Raw genomic sequence first — 19564 nt, forward strand, 5'->3', positions numbered from 1 at the left:
AAATTGAACAAACACATGGCTCCATAGGGTCCAAATCATAGGGTCCAACACACAAATAAGCCAAGTCCAAGTAAGTGTTTTTCTTGATTGTTTTTGCATTAATTATTTACAATCTTTCTTGTAATCTGCATTGTATACCTGGTGAAAGACATATTTTTTTCCACTGTATACTACTACATGGTTCAAATAACAATAAACTAAGCTAAAATGAAGTACATGCTTGGAGTACTTTAACGGTAATTCTTATGTATTCCCTCCTTTAATCCCCATGAATTCATTCTTTTAGTCTTAAGTGCATCCACTAGATGAAAATTTTTAACTTTGATCAGATCGATGGCCCCAATGATTAACTCACCTATTCACAAATACAGCCTTCTGGAAACATCAAACATAAGGTCGTGGCTTTTGATGCAGACAACTGCCACAGCTAATGATCAGCCATTAACACATGACATGCCATCGTTGATAGACAAAGCTTTCTCACCTGTAAATACCTCCATAGACAGAGGGATTAGCCAATGGCATTTTCCCCTTAATGATACACCATTGTTGACATCATTTGTCTAGACAGTTGTCTACAGGTTTTCCCTTTTCCTTTCTTTTTGAAAAGGTTGATTTGAAAAATCAATATTAAAAGGTGAAAACGTGTAACAACAGTGCAAATTCTGTGTAATAAAAGACATCCTTTCTAAATTGTGTGTTTTTATAGTGATTAACCTAATCATTAAGCAAACTCTACATCTTGTAACATGTATATAATGTATATTGAGTAAACACATATTATGTATGTTGTATAACAGGTTTATATTTTTTTACTTTACACTGCAAAATATGATTTTCAAGAAAAAAAATCTTAGTATTTTTGTCTTGTTTTCAGTAAAAATATCTAAAAATTCTTAAATTAAGATGCTTTTTCTTGATGAGCAAAACAACCCAAGAAAATAAGTCTAGTTTTTAGACCAAAAATATCAAATTTAAGTGATTTTGTGCATAAAACAAGCAAAAAAAATCTGCCAATGGGGTAAGCAAATTTTTCTGGAATTTAGTGTTCAATATTTTTTCTGTTTACCCCATTGGCAGATTTTTTTGCTTGTTTTATACACAAAATCACTTTAATTTGATATTTTTGGTCTTAAAACTAGACTTATTTTCTTGGGTTGTTTTGCTCATCAAGAATAAACATCCTAATTTAAGATTTTTTAGATATTTTTACTGACTAGACAAAAATACTAAGAATTTTTTCTTGAAAATCATTTTTTGCAGTGTATAGTAATGTTACAATTTCTCCATAAGATAAATTAAGACATTTTTAAAACTTTATTCTTGAAAAGAATCACTAAGATAAACATCCACACTGCAAAAAAATGATTTTCAAGAAAAATGTCTTGAACATTTTTCTTAAACACAAATTCAAGAAAATTTGCTTACTCCATTGGCAGATTTTTCCTTGTTTTATGCACAAAATCACTTAAATTTGATATTTTTGGTCTAAAAACTAGACTTATTTTCTTGGGTCGTTTTGCTCATCAAGAAAAAACATCTTAATTTAAGAATTTTTAGATATTTTTACTGAAAACAAGACAAAAAATACTAAGATTTTTTTTCTTGAAAATAATTTTTTGCAGTGCAAGGATGTGTTTTAGCAATAAACTCCAACTCCAGAGGATTCAGCTCAAACCTTTAACATCTAAAATTGAAATGGCGAGTGCTAAGATGTTTTGTTATATTAAATATATATAAAAATAGCTGAATAAATAAATTATAATGTTTAAAGTGTTATATAAGTTATAATGCTACATATATGAAATTAACCCTTTAACTGGCACAGCCCTTTTTGAGTGGTGGGGAGGTGAAAAGATGATGTACCCCTTCAAATTAATATAACTCTCGCATTTTTTAGGTTTAGAAGTTACAGAAGTGTCTGGAGGTGAAAATATAAATATATTTTTATAGCAGTTTACATTTATTTGTAATAAATAAAAAATGCAAAATAGTATTATTTTTAATACATGAAATGATAAAAAACTGAGGTTTGTGTTGATTTACTGTGAGGTTTGCTGCATACTCTTGTCACAAATGAATAAATTACAGTTACTGCATTATTATTACTGGTTAAAAATGAAATATGGAAACTGCATTTTTAGACCTTTCCAACAATATGTAGTTTGTCGTAATAGATTAACATTTATAAATATTGAAGTAAACTTCAGTGCCAGTTAACGGGGAAAACCACCCAAGCACTATTCTGGTAAAAGTTTTAACCTAGTTCTGAGGATTCCTTATATCTAAAACCAAGTAGGGTTAATCGGTTGCAAACCTCACTTTTATGATATTTTATATATATATATATATATATATATATATATATATATATATATATATATATATATATATATATATATATATATATATATATATATATATATATATGACCCTGGTCATAAGTTGCATGGGTATGCTTGTAGAAATGGCCAACAAAGACATTGTATGGGTCAAAATTATTGAATTTTCTTTTATGCCAAAAATGATTAGGATGTATTATGTTACCGTAGATATATAAAAAATACTTTTGTGAGTGGGGGGCAGTTGCTAATGACTTAATTTAGACAACTTATATTCCAAATTATTTTCCAGAAAGTCAAAGCCATGCAAGAAAATAATTGGACTTGTGCTGCCACAATTTGGAAAATAATGGGGAAAAATATTTATAAGATTTTTATAACAAATCACTTTGTAAGATGTAGAGTGTCTTTGAATTGGAGACTACCAAAAATATTTAATTCAGCTTTGACTAATGACTTCCTTTACAACGCCCACTAACCCATCATACACCCTAAAGAAAACTCTTAATGGAAGTTGTTTAAGATTAAAGATAATTTCATAATCACAGTCATATTAAAAATTCAAACTAATCTACAAACACGTGTATTGAGAATATTTTTGCAATGCGTAAAACATCTGCATAAATATAACTGCATACCATTTGTACTATTTAAATACCAGAACATTTTATAAAAGATATTTCTGTATTATGGAAGATTTTATACACTAAACACAGGCTTACAAATCACCCAAAAATTAAGGAAAATAGGAAGTGGATGTGACGTGACACCCAGACCACACTTCACCAAAGATAAGACAGGTGTGAAAGACCACACCCCCAACACACATACTAAACAAGGTGCTTTAAGCCGAAAGTATACTCGGGACGTCCGCGTATGCGCGCCGTCCGCATGACGTCATTTTCGTCATCAGGAGGGTGCGCGGACGGCCGCGCGGACCGTCCGCGTGCAGCCCAAAATTTGAGACCGCGCGGACAGTGCGCGTACAGTCCGCGTACGACAGCGCATGCGCGTGAAAATATTTAGACAGGACACTCCACTATAAACAATTATACAAAGGAAATAGACAGCATTTGCACACACACTATCGTTTTTCTTCTTTAACTTTTACTTCTTCCAAGAACAGAAAGCTGTGGAGCATGTTTGTTTGATTCCTGTTCTTTGTTGTCTTGTTGTTTGTTCTAAACTGTGTTTGCAATGGTGGATCAGTTACTTTTCTTCACCTATCCTAATGTTTTAATGTACTCTAAATGTCACCAAATCAGTGCTGCCCTGACAGCCTGTTAGACTAATAATTTGAATAAGAAATCATTCGTATTGCGTATAGTGTCGAACGCGGCCATCCGCGTGTAGCCGCGGGGACTATACCCGGAAAGCTGCGCGGACGCGTGCGCGCGCGAGCCGGACGCGGACGCGGAAAAAAGTATACCCGGCCCTTTACCTTTTCATTTACTGATATCTTTCTTCTACACCTGTTTTTATCTTTTATTCGTTTATTCGTTTTATCTTTTAATCATTTCCTCTGACGATGAAGAGTTGATACAAAGCTTAAAATTTTTTAAACGTCTATAACTTAAGGATAAAGATAATTGAAAAATCTGATCATTAAAGAGACAACAAAAGATAAAGTAAAAGTGAATATATGAAGAGTTTGGTTCCATAACTCTGTCGTTTTAATTTTTCAAAAATCTGGTTTATTAACTGTGCATTCCAATTAATATCAAGCTGGTTTGTTTTAATTTAAGCCTTCATAACTAAAAAAAAAACTATAAAAACAAATGTTTTGACCATTTTTTTTCTCGTTTTGTAACGGAACTCTTCATATATACTAGTCAACATTTGAACTGGATTAAAAAGTTAATCAAAGTTACCCTTTGACAAGAATGGGTACATATTTTGTTTTAAGGACAACATTTATGAAAGATTTTGATCCAATGTCGACTACACTGCAAAAAACGAATGAAGAAAAGATTTTCATCTTGTTTTCAGTAAAAAGATCAAAAAACTTCTCAAATTAAGATGCTTTTTCTTGATGAGCAAATGATCCAAGAAAATAAGTTTAGTTTTTAGACAAAAAATATCAAATTTAAGTGATTTTGTGCATAAAACAGGCAAAAAAATCTTGAACTTTTATCTTAAACACTAAATTCAAGAAAAATTCAAGAAAATTAGCTGACCTCATTAGCAGATTTTTTTTGCTTGTTTTATGCACAAAATCACTTAAATTTGATATTTTTGGTCTAAAAACTAGACTTATTTTCTTGGATCATTTGCTCATCAAGAAAAAGGATCTTAATTTGAGAATTTTTATGGAAGAATTTTTCTTGAAAATAATTTTTGGCAGTGTAGTGTATAAAATACATTAATAAATATGAGACAAGAGCAGCCAAGAAAGTCCTTTCAAATGTGGAATAAAAGTTTTCACTATGCTATAAAACCCCAGAAAAGTTTGAGTATTCATGGTATGAAACACCACAAACCAGGCTCAGATTTGTAAAATTAAAATATGATAAAACCCTGTCCCTTTTGCATTTTTATATTCAGATTTTTCATCTTTACGCCTCAGAATTCAACATTTTAATTGTCACCCCACTTTGTTTCAATACCAGTCTCTGGCAGTCTTTTAATATTAAAACGCTCTACCTGCCAAAACCACTAGTTTTTCCAAGCCATTTCCTCAGCATGATTGACAGTGCCGCTACGCCAAACATGATCATTGCATTACGTGCCAAAACATGAGCTTTCTCCTGCAGAATTTCACTAAAGTTTCTTCTGGCAAGGATATGTTTTTTCCCCCATTTGAATAGATTTTATGTAAGAATGAATCTCATTCACAATGCATTACGAAAAGGCATGTGAATTTCTTTATGCATATTTTTATTAGATCTGGATATTTGGTGATGCCACAATGATATATTAAAGAAGTCATGCAGTAAACAAAATAAGTTTATCGTAAACCGTGCCATTTAAAACGTTGAAAAACATTTTGAACAAAATGTGCGTAAATGACACAAAATATTTGCTTTAAGCAAAGTACGTATGACATTTATAAACTGCAGGTAACTATAGGTTTAATAGCTGCTTAAACAGGATCTAAACATTACACAAATTTGCCTTGGTCTATGCCCACGGGATAAGCTAAAGTCTGGACAAACGCCATGATAAAAAGCTTTTTGAAAGTGACTTTATTAAGACTGAAAAGCAAAATGAACTACGAGCTTAAGAGCAGAATTCTTCCTGATGACAGCTGCGTTCTCTCGAGTTGGTCACTTGTGTCTCTTCGTACTTTTTGCAGGGTTAGAGAGAAAAAAAACACATTTAAAATAAGATAATGTTTTCTAAACAGCACACCAATATCACAAAACCAGTTCAAACCTTAAATTAGCGAATATCACAAATATAATTATTAAAAAAGGTAAAGTATATAAAAATTGTAATGTATATAGCAATTTTATATTGAAGTCTACCAAAGCAATGATGGCAGGGTGTGAATACCTTTGTTGGTTTTTAAAGGATTGGAAGGACACTGTTTCCTGCAGACTCCATCAGTCTGATTGATATCACAAAGCACAGCATCACAGTGGACAAATATCTGTGGAAAGAAAATAATATCCAAACTATCACGTAAATGCAACGCCATCAAACGGAGCCAGAAATTTCAGAAGAGAGTTCAGAGCAAAAACACCCAAGCAAAGTCACATTTCTCAGTAAAAAAATAAAGTAAACCCCTTTTACACCTTTTTCTTAATCCCAGAAAAAAAAGCAAAGAATTGCCAGTGCACCCATGCATGGCGTAAATGCAAACATGCCCTGTAACGGATTCTGGGATCGCTCCCATAAAAGGGACCTGGTAGTTGTAACAAGATTTTAAAGACGTTACAAGGAAAAAATCCACCAAGTGCATGAATACAAATACAATACACGTCACGTGTCTTCACAAAATCTTCACAGGATGAACGTGAACATGCACAGATTTTCCAAAATTAAACAATCCCGGACAAATCCTGGGCAGTTTTGTGTTTTTTGCCATAATTGGGTTTATGCAATTATGATTATACAAAAGCTGCAGAGTAGGATTTCAAACATAGCAGGAAGGGTGTCAATGAATGATTTCACATTTAAAGGGATAGTTCAGCCCAAAATGATATTAAACCCATGATTTACTCACCCCCAAGCTGTCCGAGTTGCATATGTCCATCGTTTTTCAGACAAACACATTTTTGGATATTTTAGAAAATGTTTTAGATCTTTCAGTTGATTAAATGTAATGTTACGAGGTCCACGACCTTCAAGTCCAAAAAAAGTGCGTCCATCCTTCACAAAATAAATCCAAACGGCTCCAGGATGATAAACAAAGGTCTTCTGAGGGTAATCCACGCGGTGTTGTTGTAGAAATATCCATATTTAAAACTTTAACGAAAATAAATACCTTCTGGTAGCGCCGCCATCTTAGACTCCTCTGTATTCAGGAGAGAGTATTAGCGTAGTGTACGCACTTTTCTTAGTGACGTATGACAAATTCGGAGGGCGGGGGCACAGAGCAGCAGCAGAGTAACCTCCGTAGGCTGCGTAAGCTCTCATCCTGAATGCGGATGCGACTAAGATGGCGGCGCTACCGGAAGGTAGATATTTTCGTTAATAAAGTTTTAAATATGGATATTTCTACAACAACACCGCGTGGATTACCCGCAGAAGACCTTTGTTTATCATCCTGGAGCCGTTTGGATTTAATTTGTGAAGGATGGACACTTTTTTGGACTTGAAGGTTGTGGACCCCGTAACATTACATTTAATCAACTGAAAGATCTAAAACATTTTCTAAAATATCCGAAAATGTGTTTGTCTGAAAAACGGACATATGCAACTCGGACAGCTTGGGGGTGAGTAAATCATGGGTTTAATATCATTTTTGGCCGAACTATCCCTTTAATTCTGAATATCACACATTTTTAAAAAGGCACAATATGAAACGGCTTATGAAAATTTAGTTTGTATTAAAAACGGCATATGATTGACTGTACACAAGTTACTAGGAAGAAGTTACGATCTCCATTGTAATGTTTGGTTATATGCTACATTGGTGTCAACTCGAATGCCTTGTGTAACAATGACCAAACACCAAACTCAAGGTTATCAAGTTTCTCAGGTGCACTTGAAGGTGACAACAATCCATCTGAGCAGAGAAGTTCATTACCTGATCTTTGAGGATGACATTCTGCTCAATAAAAGCAAACATCTTTATTTCAAAGTGCTTGATGTGAGTTGGGAACTGAACCCAATCAGAAGGCACAGGATGGAAAACGGTTTCATAACCGTCGTCCAGATTCGCACAGCTGTTGAGATCAAAAAGACAAATCAGGTAGAGAAAGCTAGTTCAACTCAATGTATAGCCTACTTAGATTAATGGATTTAGACTTAAACAATACACTGCATGGGTCAAAATAGTTAATTTCTTTTTATGCCAAAGATCATTAAGATATCAAGTAAAGATGTTCCATGAATATATGTTGTAAATATCCTATCGTTAAAATATAATATGATAAATACATTAAAAAAAATGTGCGATTGCACAGCTTTAAAGTTTTAACTACATTTTCAAATAGTTTCATCTCGGTCAAATATAGTCATATACGAACAAACCATGAAAAAAAAAGCTTGCTTATTCTGCTCTGACGTATTAATCTCCAGTTTAAAAAAGTGACCCTTATGACTGGGTTTTTTTTATGCAGGGTCACATAGCGCAAAGTGGTTATATTAGGAACAATTTAAATCACTATTAGTGTATAGTGGAGCTTATTAGCAAATGTCCAATATTACCCATCTACAATCAAGTCCCATCTTGGAGTAGAGTTGCGGTCATCTTTTATTGTTGCCCAACAGTTCTCCAGGACGAGCTCTATCTGAGGGTCAGTGGACTGAAGCAGGGCCACCTCAAAAAACAGAGGTTGTCTTAAATACTGGACAACTGGATAATCCTCCTGTCCATAGAATTTACTAAAGGAACCATCTAAAACGGAGAGAAAAAAGACAATGGTGCGTTTGCAAGCACAGTCTTAACTGTATATACACTTAAACTCAATATGACTTTGCACATCGTTAAAATAATTATATTACTGAAAGCGAATTTTCAAGGCTGTGGTAGCATATTGAAGTGGTTTGTATTTGTTATGCATCAATGAGATGCACGAGGTTTCTTTTGTTCTCATTTATATATTCACAAACTTAAAATCAACAAAACAGATTTAAATTAAACACATTTCATAGAATTAGATAAGCAGCAAACATAACATTAATTGGTTGAAAATGATGTCTGACGTACTCAATTTCTCCCGTCGTATTGGCCTTCAATTAAAATTTTGTATTTTTGTCTTGTTTTCAGTAAAAATATCTAAAAATTCTTAAAAGATGCTTTTTCTTGAGCAAAACGACCCAAGAAAATGGCTAGTTTTAGACCAAATAAAATTTAAGTAATTTTGTGCATAAAACAAGCAAAAAAAATTCTGCTAATGGGGTAAACAAATAATCTTGACCATTTTTCTTAAACACTAAATTCAAGAACAAGAAAAATTTGTTTACCCCATTGGCAGATTTTTTTGCTTGTTTTATGGACAAAATCACTTTAATTTGACATTTTTGGTCTAATAACGACTTATTTTCTTGGGTCGTTTTGCTCACAGGAAAAAGCATCTTAAGAATTTTTAGATATTTTTACAGAAAACAAGACAAAAATACTAAGACATTTTTTTCTTAAAATTTTTTTGCAGTGTATATGATGTTAAAAATGACAGTGCGTAATATGTGAATTAAACTGAAATAAAAACACAATCTGATAATATAATCGTTGGTTGCACTGCATTAACTATTTTGGGCAAAACCTTCATTGCAAACCTCCATTTAACTGAATAAAACCACTTTTACTTGATGTAAATTTACAGCTGGTTTTAAAATGACAATTCATCATAAGACTCCGCCTACGGTCATCTGCGGCGCAACCCCGGAAACGAAAACAGGGTCTGCAAAGTTTACAAGCGACTCCATTTATGAGGGTCGAAAATGCTGGAGCAGTCTAAATGTAAGATGTTAACATGGCAAAAGTAATGTAAACATGGCCTTATTCCAATTGTGCTTAATAAACATAACTTGTAAGGTCACGCAGACACATAACGTTTTTATTTAGCGAATGTTTACAAAGACATCGAAAAAGGTCAGAGGGGTTTGATCACACAAATCTTTGAGGTGATCCGAAAATCAGGCTTGTTCACTGCAAAAAATAACTTGGTATTTTTGCCTTGTTTTGAGTAGAAATATCTAAAAATTCTTAAATTAAGATGCTTTCTCTTGACAAGCAAACTGACCCAAGAAAATAAATCTAGCCTTTAGACAAAAACACAATTTAAGTGAATTTGTGCTTAAAGCAAAAATATCTTCCAATTGGGTGAGAAAAAAAATCTTGAAATAAGTTTACTTTTTTCTTAAACACTTAATTCAAGAAAAAAAAAAATCTCTCACCCCATTGGCAATTTTTTTTGCCTAGCACAATTTCACTTAAATTTGATATTTTTGCTCTCAAATCTAGACTTTTCTTGGGTTGTTTTGCTCATCAAGAAAAAGCATCTTAATTTAAGAATTTAGATATTTTTACTGAAGACAAAAATATTAAGAATTTATTGAAAATAATTTTTTGCAGTGTACACCTGCACCCACACTGCAAAAAATAGATTTTCAAGAAAACATTTTCTTAGTATTTTTGTCTTGTTTTTAGTAAAAATATCAAAAAATTCTTATATTAAGATGCTTTTTCCTGATGAGCAAAACAACCCAAGAAAACAAGTCTAGGTTTTGGACCAAAAATATCAAATTTAAGTGATTTTGTGCATAAAACAAGCAAAAAAAAAATCTGCCAATCGGGCAAGCAAATTTCTTGAATTTAGTGTTTAAGAAAAATCTTCAAGATTATTTTGCTTACCCCATTGGCTGATTTTTTTTGCTTTATGCACAAAATCACTTAAATTTTATATTTTGGTCTAAAAACTAGACTTATTTTCTTGGGTCGTTTTGCTCATCAAGAAAAGGCATCTTAATTTAACAATTTTTAGATATTTTTACTGAAAACAAGACAAAAATACTAAGAATTTTTTTCTTAAATCATTTTTTGCAGTTCCAATATTGGGATAGTGCTCACAGACGTGATGCTGCTTTAGTAATGTCAACGCCTAAGAGGGTACATCTCTGAATTTTGAACAAGCAAATATTCCAATTCATCGCTTTCCTGAAATCAGGAACTTTAAGGCATCATTCATTCAAGGGTTGCTGTATCATTATTTGGGTGGACATACCCATAGCAAGTCTCATTACGACATTAAGCACCCCATATCCAGTTTCAGGGAGAGGTTCGTTTTCACGTGGCTTTGTGAAGAACGCCACAGTCTTGGTGTCATTAAGTCTATAGAAGCAGGACACGGTCACACTAACAAGAGGAAAAACAGATGTTAGTGTGCAAAGTCAATAAGTGAGGATGTAACTGACAAATCAGACACAATCTCACCGGTATTCTGGGTCGGGAGTAGTAGGTACACCCTTTAAAGGCTGCTGGTATGCTGGCACATCAGCCAAAGAGATTTCATTCTGATACATCAACACTCCATCATAAAACTGATGGAGAAACGGAGAACAATGTTAAGGTCAAATCTACGCATCGCACAGGCTAAAGTAGCCAACATACCGTTCTGGTGGTTCCACAGCTGTTTGCGTCAAACGAGAAGTAGGCAAAGCGCTCGTTGCTGAATTTGGGTTTGCACGAGGGATCTCTCAATGTAAGCTGACGGGGTGAAAGCTGGTTTGAGGATTCAACCTTCACAGCAAGCGCAGACATGGAGCCATTGCTGAAACACTCTGGGAAAGATTGGTTAGGAAAAAGTTTTACAGGTGTAGTCTCACAACCAATTTTTCGGTTCCACTCAAATCTCACTTTCTTCCACCGCACTTCCATCCAAGTACTTTATTAGTGCAAATACAGATATTAAAATGGATATTAATTGACTTATTGACTGTAATTCAGCACCTTAATCTGCACTATCCAACCACAGCACTGCCATTTAGTGCAAAAAAATAAGTTTCAATTTCAACAAACCACCATCATGGCGATCAGGCTTTGCATTTTATCAGCTCATTTGCATTTAAACAGGACAAATCCCCAAATTTTGCTCACACCTACATGGTGGCAATTTTATTTTTCTTAAACTTTTCATACATACTCTGGGGACAGATTTATTTTACATCTTAAAGTCTAAGTGAAATGTCTCTTAATAGGAATACTCTAGCCCAGGCCTAGCTCTATGGGGGGACAGAGTAGGCTTGGCCCACCCAATCAAAGGATTGGCCCACCCTGACCCCGTATAATATAACAGCCAATCACAAAATGTTTGCGATATTCAATACAGCTCAAGATACGTTTTTCTCCTTTCTGCCCAATCCCTCTTTATTTGCCTCCGAGACAGATAGACAAACAACCCTAAAAATTGTCTAAAACATGATATTAAAACTATAGACATGTGAGATTAAAGCATAAAAGACCCCCAATCCGACCAGCCCACCTGGAATATCACTCGGCCCACCTTTCATCTCTAATCTAAAGCCGGGCCTGCCCCAGCTAAATAAAAAAAAACCATGATTTACTCACTGCCAACCAAAGCTTTGAGATTCACACATTTGGAGTCATTTTAGTAAATGTCCTTGCTCTTCCAAGCTTTTAAATGGTAGAAAATGGATCAGGGAACTGACTTTAAACCCCCAAAAGTGCATTCACACAACTCCAAGTGGTTAATAAAGGAGTTCTGCAGGTAATTGATACAATTTGTAACAAAAATACCCATAATTTAAATGTTAAACTATAATAACTAGCTTACGGTAATGACGTCAGAAGTTGTTCCCTGATCCAAGAGAGTTGGGTCCAAAATGGCATTGTTACCAGAAGCTAGTTATTATAGTTTATAAAGTTTAAATTATGGATTTTTGTAACAAAATCGCATCGATTCCCCCGTGGAGCTGTGTGGATTACTTCTGTGAAGAATGAATGCACTTTTTGGGGTTTAAAGTCAGAAGTTGTTTCGGGATAGCAGTTTTCTACCATTATAAAGCTTGGAAGAACAAGGACACTTACGAAAATAACTGTGTTCATCTGAAAGATGGAGATATGCATCTTGGATTGCTTGGGGGGTGAGTAATAATTGGGTCATTTTGATATTTGTCTGGAGTATTCTTTTATAAAGGTAAAAAACATACCAGTCATTGTCAGCGGAAAGTTGCAAGCTATGGAAAAGTCTCCAAGACTCCATCCGTTGACGGGTTCCCACACCAACACATCAAGCCTTGCCCTCAAAGATGTTGGGTACATCAGCTGCGGAGTACCAGGAGCCATTTAAAACATGTACAGGAAGGTACACGTATAGCAATTTAAACCATTAAAGTAAATTCTGACCTCAAAAGCAACATCAGATGCCAGGAAAGGTACCGCAAAGCTCATGTGGGTAGCGTTTTCACTCACTCCATACTCGTTGCTCCGCTCAGGTGTCAGGTTTTGTGTACCCAGCATAACATTGAAGTTCTTGCGCAGATTTCCGAATGAAATCTGTATGTGGAAATTTTCCTTATCGCAGCCGCCATTCAGAGTTGGGAGAACTGGATGAGGCAGAAGTCTGTAAGCCTTTCAATGTGTCATTGAAATAAACAAATGAGTGATGCACACACTTACTGATGTCCTGAAGCGTTACTTCAACAGATGCGGAGTAGGAGAAAGGCACGTTTTCCGGCACAATCATAAAACCATAGATGATGCCGAGGGTATAGACCGTGAGAACAAGATCAGCTCGCTGCAATGAAGTGACCTCAGATCAGAAGACCTAGCAGCAAACAGGACTGCAAAAATGACAGACACTTACAGTTTTCACCACAAATGGGTCAGAGAACGGCACTTGAAGTCGAAAGGCCTTGGAGCCATTTTGTAAGCGCTGCTCCTGTATAATAAAGCCTCTCGCATTGGCCTCTGCTACAGTAAGGACTCCGGCAGAAAAGGTGATGTTGACCAACTCGACATCGTAAAGAAAAGCACCCAGAAGTACATCAAACACCTTTAACTGGGAATCAGAGTCTGTGGAAAGAAAAATCTGAATAAGCCATTAAAATGAACTACGGTATAGATTTAGACATTCAAATTAACAAAATTTGTGTTCATCTGTAAAGATTATCTTGTTGGTAAAAGTGTGCAAGTGTCAAACACAGAGCTTATTTTTGTAATTATCCAAAAGTCCATGGGAAAAGTAAATGGGCTTTTTGTCGAAGGAACCAGTGTCCTAACTACTGGTTTGGCCTACAAAAATATAATTCATGAATATGGAGCATGACAACCTCTTTGGCCAGCCAATAACAATTTAAAGTTTCGCATCTTTGTGCAATGCATTGACATAATTCCCAATCAAAGAGGAAGTGAGGGTAAGATTGAGTGGCTCTACAGTTTTCTGAAAACCGCAAATAGCATCGTTTACCTGACAGCCTTAAATTTGATAAGCTGAAGCACATAATGCCATTAAAATTCACAACTTGCTTTTAACATGCAGCAACAATTTTTAGTCAGTAAATGCATTTGGATTACACTTTAAATTGCCATTACGAATTGAAAATACAGACGCAGACAACGCATCATTTTCGCAAAAACTCCCATATACCGCAGAAGTGTGTTATCACACGACGTGGTTTAGGCAATTCAGAAAAGGCATTTCGCAAAATTACAATCGAAACAAGTTTTTGCATTTTCTGGTCACCTGATGCAAGTCAGTCCAAATTATTATTTGAAGATGACGTGTTATGTACCAAAACCTCCCAGAAAAACCTCAGTAGGAGTCTGCTCCAAAGTATAAGGCTTTTCTTGCAAATATTGTTTGGATAACACTCCATCTCTTTTCATTTAAAATAGTTTACTATAACCTCCAAGAAACACCTATACGTTGCCGCTCCTAGGTATAAGGGGCTTTCCTTGGCATTAAAGATGCAATTTGTATTATCCATGCCGCTAGAGGGCGCCAGATCAAATCAATAACAATGACGTAGATTAATGATGCTCTGAAGCAGCGTGGACTGATGGGATTTGTTGTCTTTAACTCAGACGCTGATGCCCATCAATCAGACAGGAACGAGAAATCATGTTACACATTAGGTAAAGTAATCAAGTTTTATAATTTGTTGTGTTTGATGACATCAGTTTTTCTTAATTATGTAAGGTTTCAAGTAATGTTCAAAATGCAATTGTTAGTTATAGATGTTACAGTATTAGTCCAATGCGATGGTTTGTTAACACAGCACAGAATTAAGTGTTCAGATGAACAAACTTAACCTAAAAAAACGAGTGGCCCGACAGCCGCTATTACTTCCGCATTTGTCCACAACACTGTTGTCATGTGGTTTTTACGTCAGTAAAGGCAGTGACAAAGGGTAACGTAGATATTAACGTCATTTACAGGCAACTGCACTGCCCCGTGTCACTGTTTAGGGCAGCAATTCTCATAATTGACAACTAGTTGAAAACATAGATATTGTTAGTAATCAGCTGGACAATATATCCAGTTTTTTGGATATTTTAATGCAAATCCCTTACAAATTGTACCTTTAATGTTCTGATAATATGCTTAAATCTCCTAATGTGGTCAACATGATATTTGGAATGACTTATTGTGAAAGGAAAAACAGTTTCAGTCTCATATCATCGATTAATGTAAACTTTTTTTTTACTGTTAAGTCGACATTTAGAAAATGTTAAAGTTTTGAGCAAATTTGCAATTGAAACGCACCGCACATTAGTTTACGGATATCCTTAAAGGGAAATATTCTTACTAAAAAGGAACTTCATTTTTTATTTCATGGGCACTTTAAATTCTAACTAAATTAATAACAAAAAAAAGTGTTATCGGACAAGGGCCTAAGTATTGAAAGTAGTATCCTCACCTTATAACTTGCAACAGTACACAGATTTACCATTTGACCTGCTGGGTCAGATTTCATGGGAAATGTCAGCTGAGCTCAAAAGTCCCTTAAGTAACAGGCAATTCTGTTTCTCCAACAGATGGCAATAAAGGCAAAAAAAAGTTACAAACTGTAGCTTTAAAGAACAGGAAGTTCCAATTGGCTTCCGTATTTGGACGCATTTCTGAGTTAAACGGAATATCACACAAGGAAATTAGTGGGTGTTGGTTGTTTTCCACTCAATTGATTGGATCTAGAAAAGTAGGCGTTTCATTTAACAATGGAACTCACAGCAGACTGACAGTTGCAGAGGCGGGGTTAACAGATGCTCCACCCAAGATGTCTAGCTGACATTTGGATAAACTTTAGTACAAAGCACACAATTGACCGGACCCATCGATCTACATAGTATTCATTTTCCTACTGGTATCACAAGCCAACATCAATGGGGAGAATTTTTGGGTGAACAATCGCTTAAAGAACACTTTTCAGTGTCCACGTCAGTTTTGTGGTGCTATACTTTTTATAAGAACGCAAAACACTCACTATCAACAAACCGGGGTGGTCTAGGCATTAGCGGAGTCTTGATCGGAAAGAGGACTTTGTATCTTGTAGCATCCACGCCACCATCCCTCCACAATAATTCCAGCATCGGCTCAATGGCGTATATGATATGGTACTGATTGTTTACAGCGTGACTCTACAAAAAAAAAACATTGTTAGTTTTAGCCAAGGACTTGATTGTTAAAATCAACACAAGAGAACAAACCTTGTAGTACCCATCGGGTCCACCCACAGGTAGTTTCATTACGATTTGAGCATTCACTATGGTTAATGAGTAACCTCTGGCAGCCATTTGTGCGGAGTCGATTCGTTTTCCATCAATTCCCATAAACATTTCAAGGATATTGGTTTCAGCAGAAGCAATCAGTGGGTTAATCCGAGGAAAGTTCCAGGTGATCAGTTCATCAGTAAAAACAAGCCCGCCTGCAAGTTAAGCAAGAATTTAGTATTTTGCATCAAGTGCGATTTACACATTAACCACACATACCTGTTGGACATGCGGCAATGGTATCCAACATGGTTACGGACCACTGTCTCTTGAAATATGTGGTCAACCTGATAACCTTCATTGGGATGCCATTCACCTGTTACAGAAGATACAAAATTAGCCTAGACAAATGACAGGGGAAGACTGACCTACTTTATTAGATCCAATCAATAGTTTTCCGCATTCACATTTTCCACATAGGTCTCGGGCATGTCATAAGCACTTCGGAGCACCAGCCGAGACTTGGTAGTCATTACACCATAACCTGTTCTTAGGGCATCCTCCAACGCCATTGCTTTTTGTTTAGGAGTGAAAAACACCATCCTCCAAATGTTGTAGCTGGAGGTAATGGCCTGTAAAGAGGGAGCACACGTTAGATCCAGTAGTTTTGCAAAACGTTAAACAAGAACAATGACTCCATACCTCCGGAACCGTATCAGCCCACTGGTCATCAAACGCTTCTCCACGGCCAAGTTTCGACTGCGTACGCAAAGCTGTAATCTCGGCGGGCAATCGGTTTACAGAAACCTAGAAGAGCAAGACTTCTGGCTAAACATTCGCCAAATCACTGTAGCTTGTTTTGACACTTATACATAGCTCTACGAAAGAAAAGGTTTTACCTCCATGTAATTCCGATCGCAAATAATTTCACGTGGAGCCCACTGGTTGTAGTTACAGGTCTTTTGTACCTCAAAAACATCTTGGCCCCCTTTAACTCCAAGCACACGGATACGCATGTTAATATCGAACACTGCATCGTCCTGAAAGCAGAAAAGGATTGTAAGCAAAGGACAGCAGAACACAGCAAAAGTTTTCAATCCAAGAAGGTGATACCTCATTCCCCGCAAAACAGTTCAGCAGAGAAGCAAAGACTTTAGTGTTACCCCAGGGATCGGAGTCTATGCTAAAGCCACATTTAGCTGCCATGTAAGGAGTCAAGGGTTCAATCTGTGTGCCATCTAAAATAAAAAAATAAAGTCAAGAGACTGCCAAATTAAGACAATCAACGTGCAATACAAAATATTACAGGACAGTGCTTCCCAATTCAAGTCCTCGAGGAACCCCTCCCAGAAAGTTTGTCTCCTTATTGAAAACACCTGATTTAACTTATCAGCTTCCTTCAAAAATGGTAAACATGTCTCCCTAACAAGCTGATGAGTTAAAATCAAGTGTGTTAAATGAGGAGACATCTAAACCATTCTGGGAAGGGGTCCTCGAAGACCAGGATTGGGAAACACCGTTTTAGGACACTTACTGACGGCATCGAATTCAAGCTGATTTCCAAAAGCTAGAGATTTATCCACGGTTAGCTTCTTCATATTTCCCACACACTCGGCCTGCAGGCCTGATCCTGTAATAAATGCAATTTGAGGGAATCAATATGGAAGTCCACCAATGATTGATTAAATGTGCCTAAAGCGGGAGTACACATACAACATTCATACTTTGGTTGATATTCCGTGACGGTACCACATTCAACATCTGTCGTGCTGGCATCACATTTAATTGCTTCTGTGCTGAAACAACCACTATCAATAGCCATGAAGTGCTAAAAGAAAGCAGAAGTTAGAAGTTAAAATAAGGAAGAAAGCGAACAGGATTAATGTGACATCAACATCAGCATTCAAAGTTGTGATACTGCAAAGTGGTCGCTCACATATGGAAGCCCATTTCCGCCACATACGAAATCATAATTATGAGAAGTCGAAATAATGACTTTAAGTTTTACTTTTATCTCAATTTCAATCATTTTTTTCTTACATGGCAGGAATGGCCTTCCATAGTTACGGCCTTCCACATACAAGAAATAAAAGCTAACCGGCGACAAGCAAACTACACCACGGTATCTCAACATCACCAATCTTCCGAAAGCTCTTTCAAACTTAATTTAAAACATTTAAAAACACGTTCCCTGATAAGTAAACACTATGTGGATTAATCTTTGTTGGGATTTGTGCCCATATTGTGTTGTTTTTGAGATTTTAATGGGTGATTAATGCGGTTCCGGTTATCATTTACTACAGGAGTGACATTTTTAAATAATGGTGAATGAAAAGGATAGATGGCAACAAAGCAACATGAGGAACTGCTTAACATCAATATTTAAACTACCTTCAACATAGTAACAACTTACCAAATCCCAAGTAGCCATGTCATCCTTACTCAAACTCAGACCAGGTGGTGAAGATCTACAACAAACAACCCAATTTAAAATCTCAGCCTTCAAGCTCAAGAGCTTAAAGTAATGACAAAATAAAAGCGTGAAGGCTTTCTGAAAGGACATGTATAGAGAAAGTCATGCTTGTGCACAGCTGATGGAGGTTATCAACTAGTTAGCAGGTGTAATGAGTTAATGATAATGCTGCCTTGTATGGGGAGAGTCACCATGGAAATTTTTTAACAAACAGTTTGGACAGCTCTTAAATTTATGTTAATCTAGGAATAATCTAATTCCTGCCGGGGAAAAAATAGTACTAGTTTCTGAAAGAGCAAAGGAGTTTGGGGTATTTTAAATAGCTACTGTTTGTGCTAAAAAAGGGTAATGTTTTTTTTTCAAAATATAAAAAGCTTTTGAATATATGTGAAATACTGAATCCCCTAAACTACAAGACGAGCCTAAAACATGTATTTAGAGTCTTAATAAATCTATTTTTGCCAACATACCTGGAGACATGCAAATAAGCAATAAAAACAAAAAAGTAACAAAAACCCAAGTATCTCCCAATTTGTTTTGTTTTTATATGTTAGTACACCAAATACTACCATAAGGTAAAAAATACTTTGGAGGGAAGGATGCATGTTTGTTATGCAAATATTTTTACATTTTAAATAAGCTTAATTAAACCATAATATACTATATTTTGAAATATACATCTGTAAGAACCTAACATTTTATGAAAAGCATTAAAACAAAATTAACATTTTTAAAAACATATTTATTTAAAAATATAGAATTATTGTACCACTGGTGATAAAAAATGACTTAAGCTTTAAAAAAAAACATCCCTTACATCTTTAATCCATCTTTGTCTTGTGACGATTTTGACAGAGCGGGTCAAATTGACCATAAATGGATTCAATGCAATTCCCTTAATATCACATTATGAAAAACAAGAAGTTATCAGCTATAAAGAAGAGCATTTTGATATCATTATTTGTC

General features: G+C 35.5%; 1 protein-coding gene across 1 annotated transcript; it reads right to left on the bottom strand.

The window, feature by feature from the left end:
* Nucleotides 1–5511: 5511 nt before the first annotated feature.
* zpax1 (zona pellucida protein AX 1) lies at nucleotides 5512–19538 on the bottom strand. Its single transcript, XM_065256310.1, has 22 exons — nucleotides 19416–19538; nucleotides 18539–18593; nucleotides 17850–17953; nucleotides 17660–17755; nucleotides 17239–17363; nucleotides 17025–17165; nucleotides 16828–16932; nucleotides 16593–16757; nucleotides 16405–16501; nucleotides 16123–16340; nucleotides 15900–16053; nucleotides 13280–13488; nucleotides 13093–13210; nucleotides 12820–13019; nucleotides 12624–12738; nucleotides 11065–11234; nucleotides 10888–10994; nucleotides 10679–10809; nucleotides 8160–8349; nucleotides 7537–7675; nucleotides 5838–5934; nucleotides 5512–5627 (listed from the first exon to the last, which is right to left on the bottom strand). The coding sequence occupies exons 2-22, from the start codon at nucleotides 18559–18561 to the stop codon at nucleotides 5554–5556; spliced, it is 2778 nt and encodes a 925-aa protein (XP_065112382.1). The 5' UTR covers nucleotides 18562–18593; nucleotides 19416–19538; the 3' UTR covers nucleotides 5512–5553.
* Between the last annotated feature and the right edge of the window lie 26 nt (nucleotides 19539–19564).

The sequence above is a fragment of the Paramisgurnus dabryanus genome, chromosome 12, assembly GCF_030506205.2.
Source record: "Paramisgurnus dabryanus chromosome 12, PD_genome_1.1, whole genome shotgun sequence".
In the NCBI taxonomy this organism is placed as follows: domain Eukaryota; kingdom Metazoa; phylum Chordata; class Actinopteri; order Cypriniformes; family Cobitidae; genus Paramisgurnus; species Paramisgurnus dabryanus.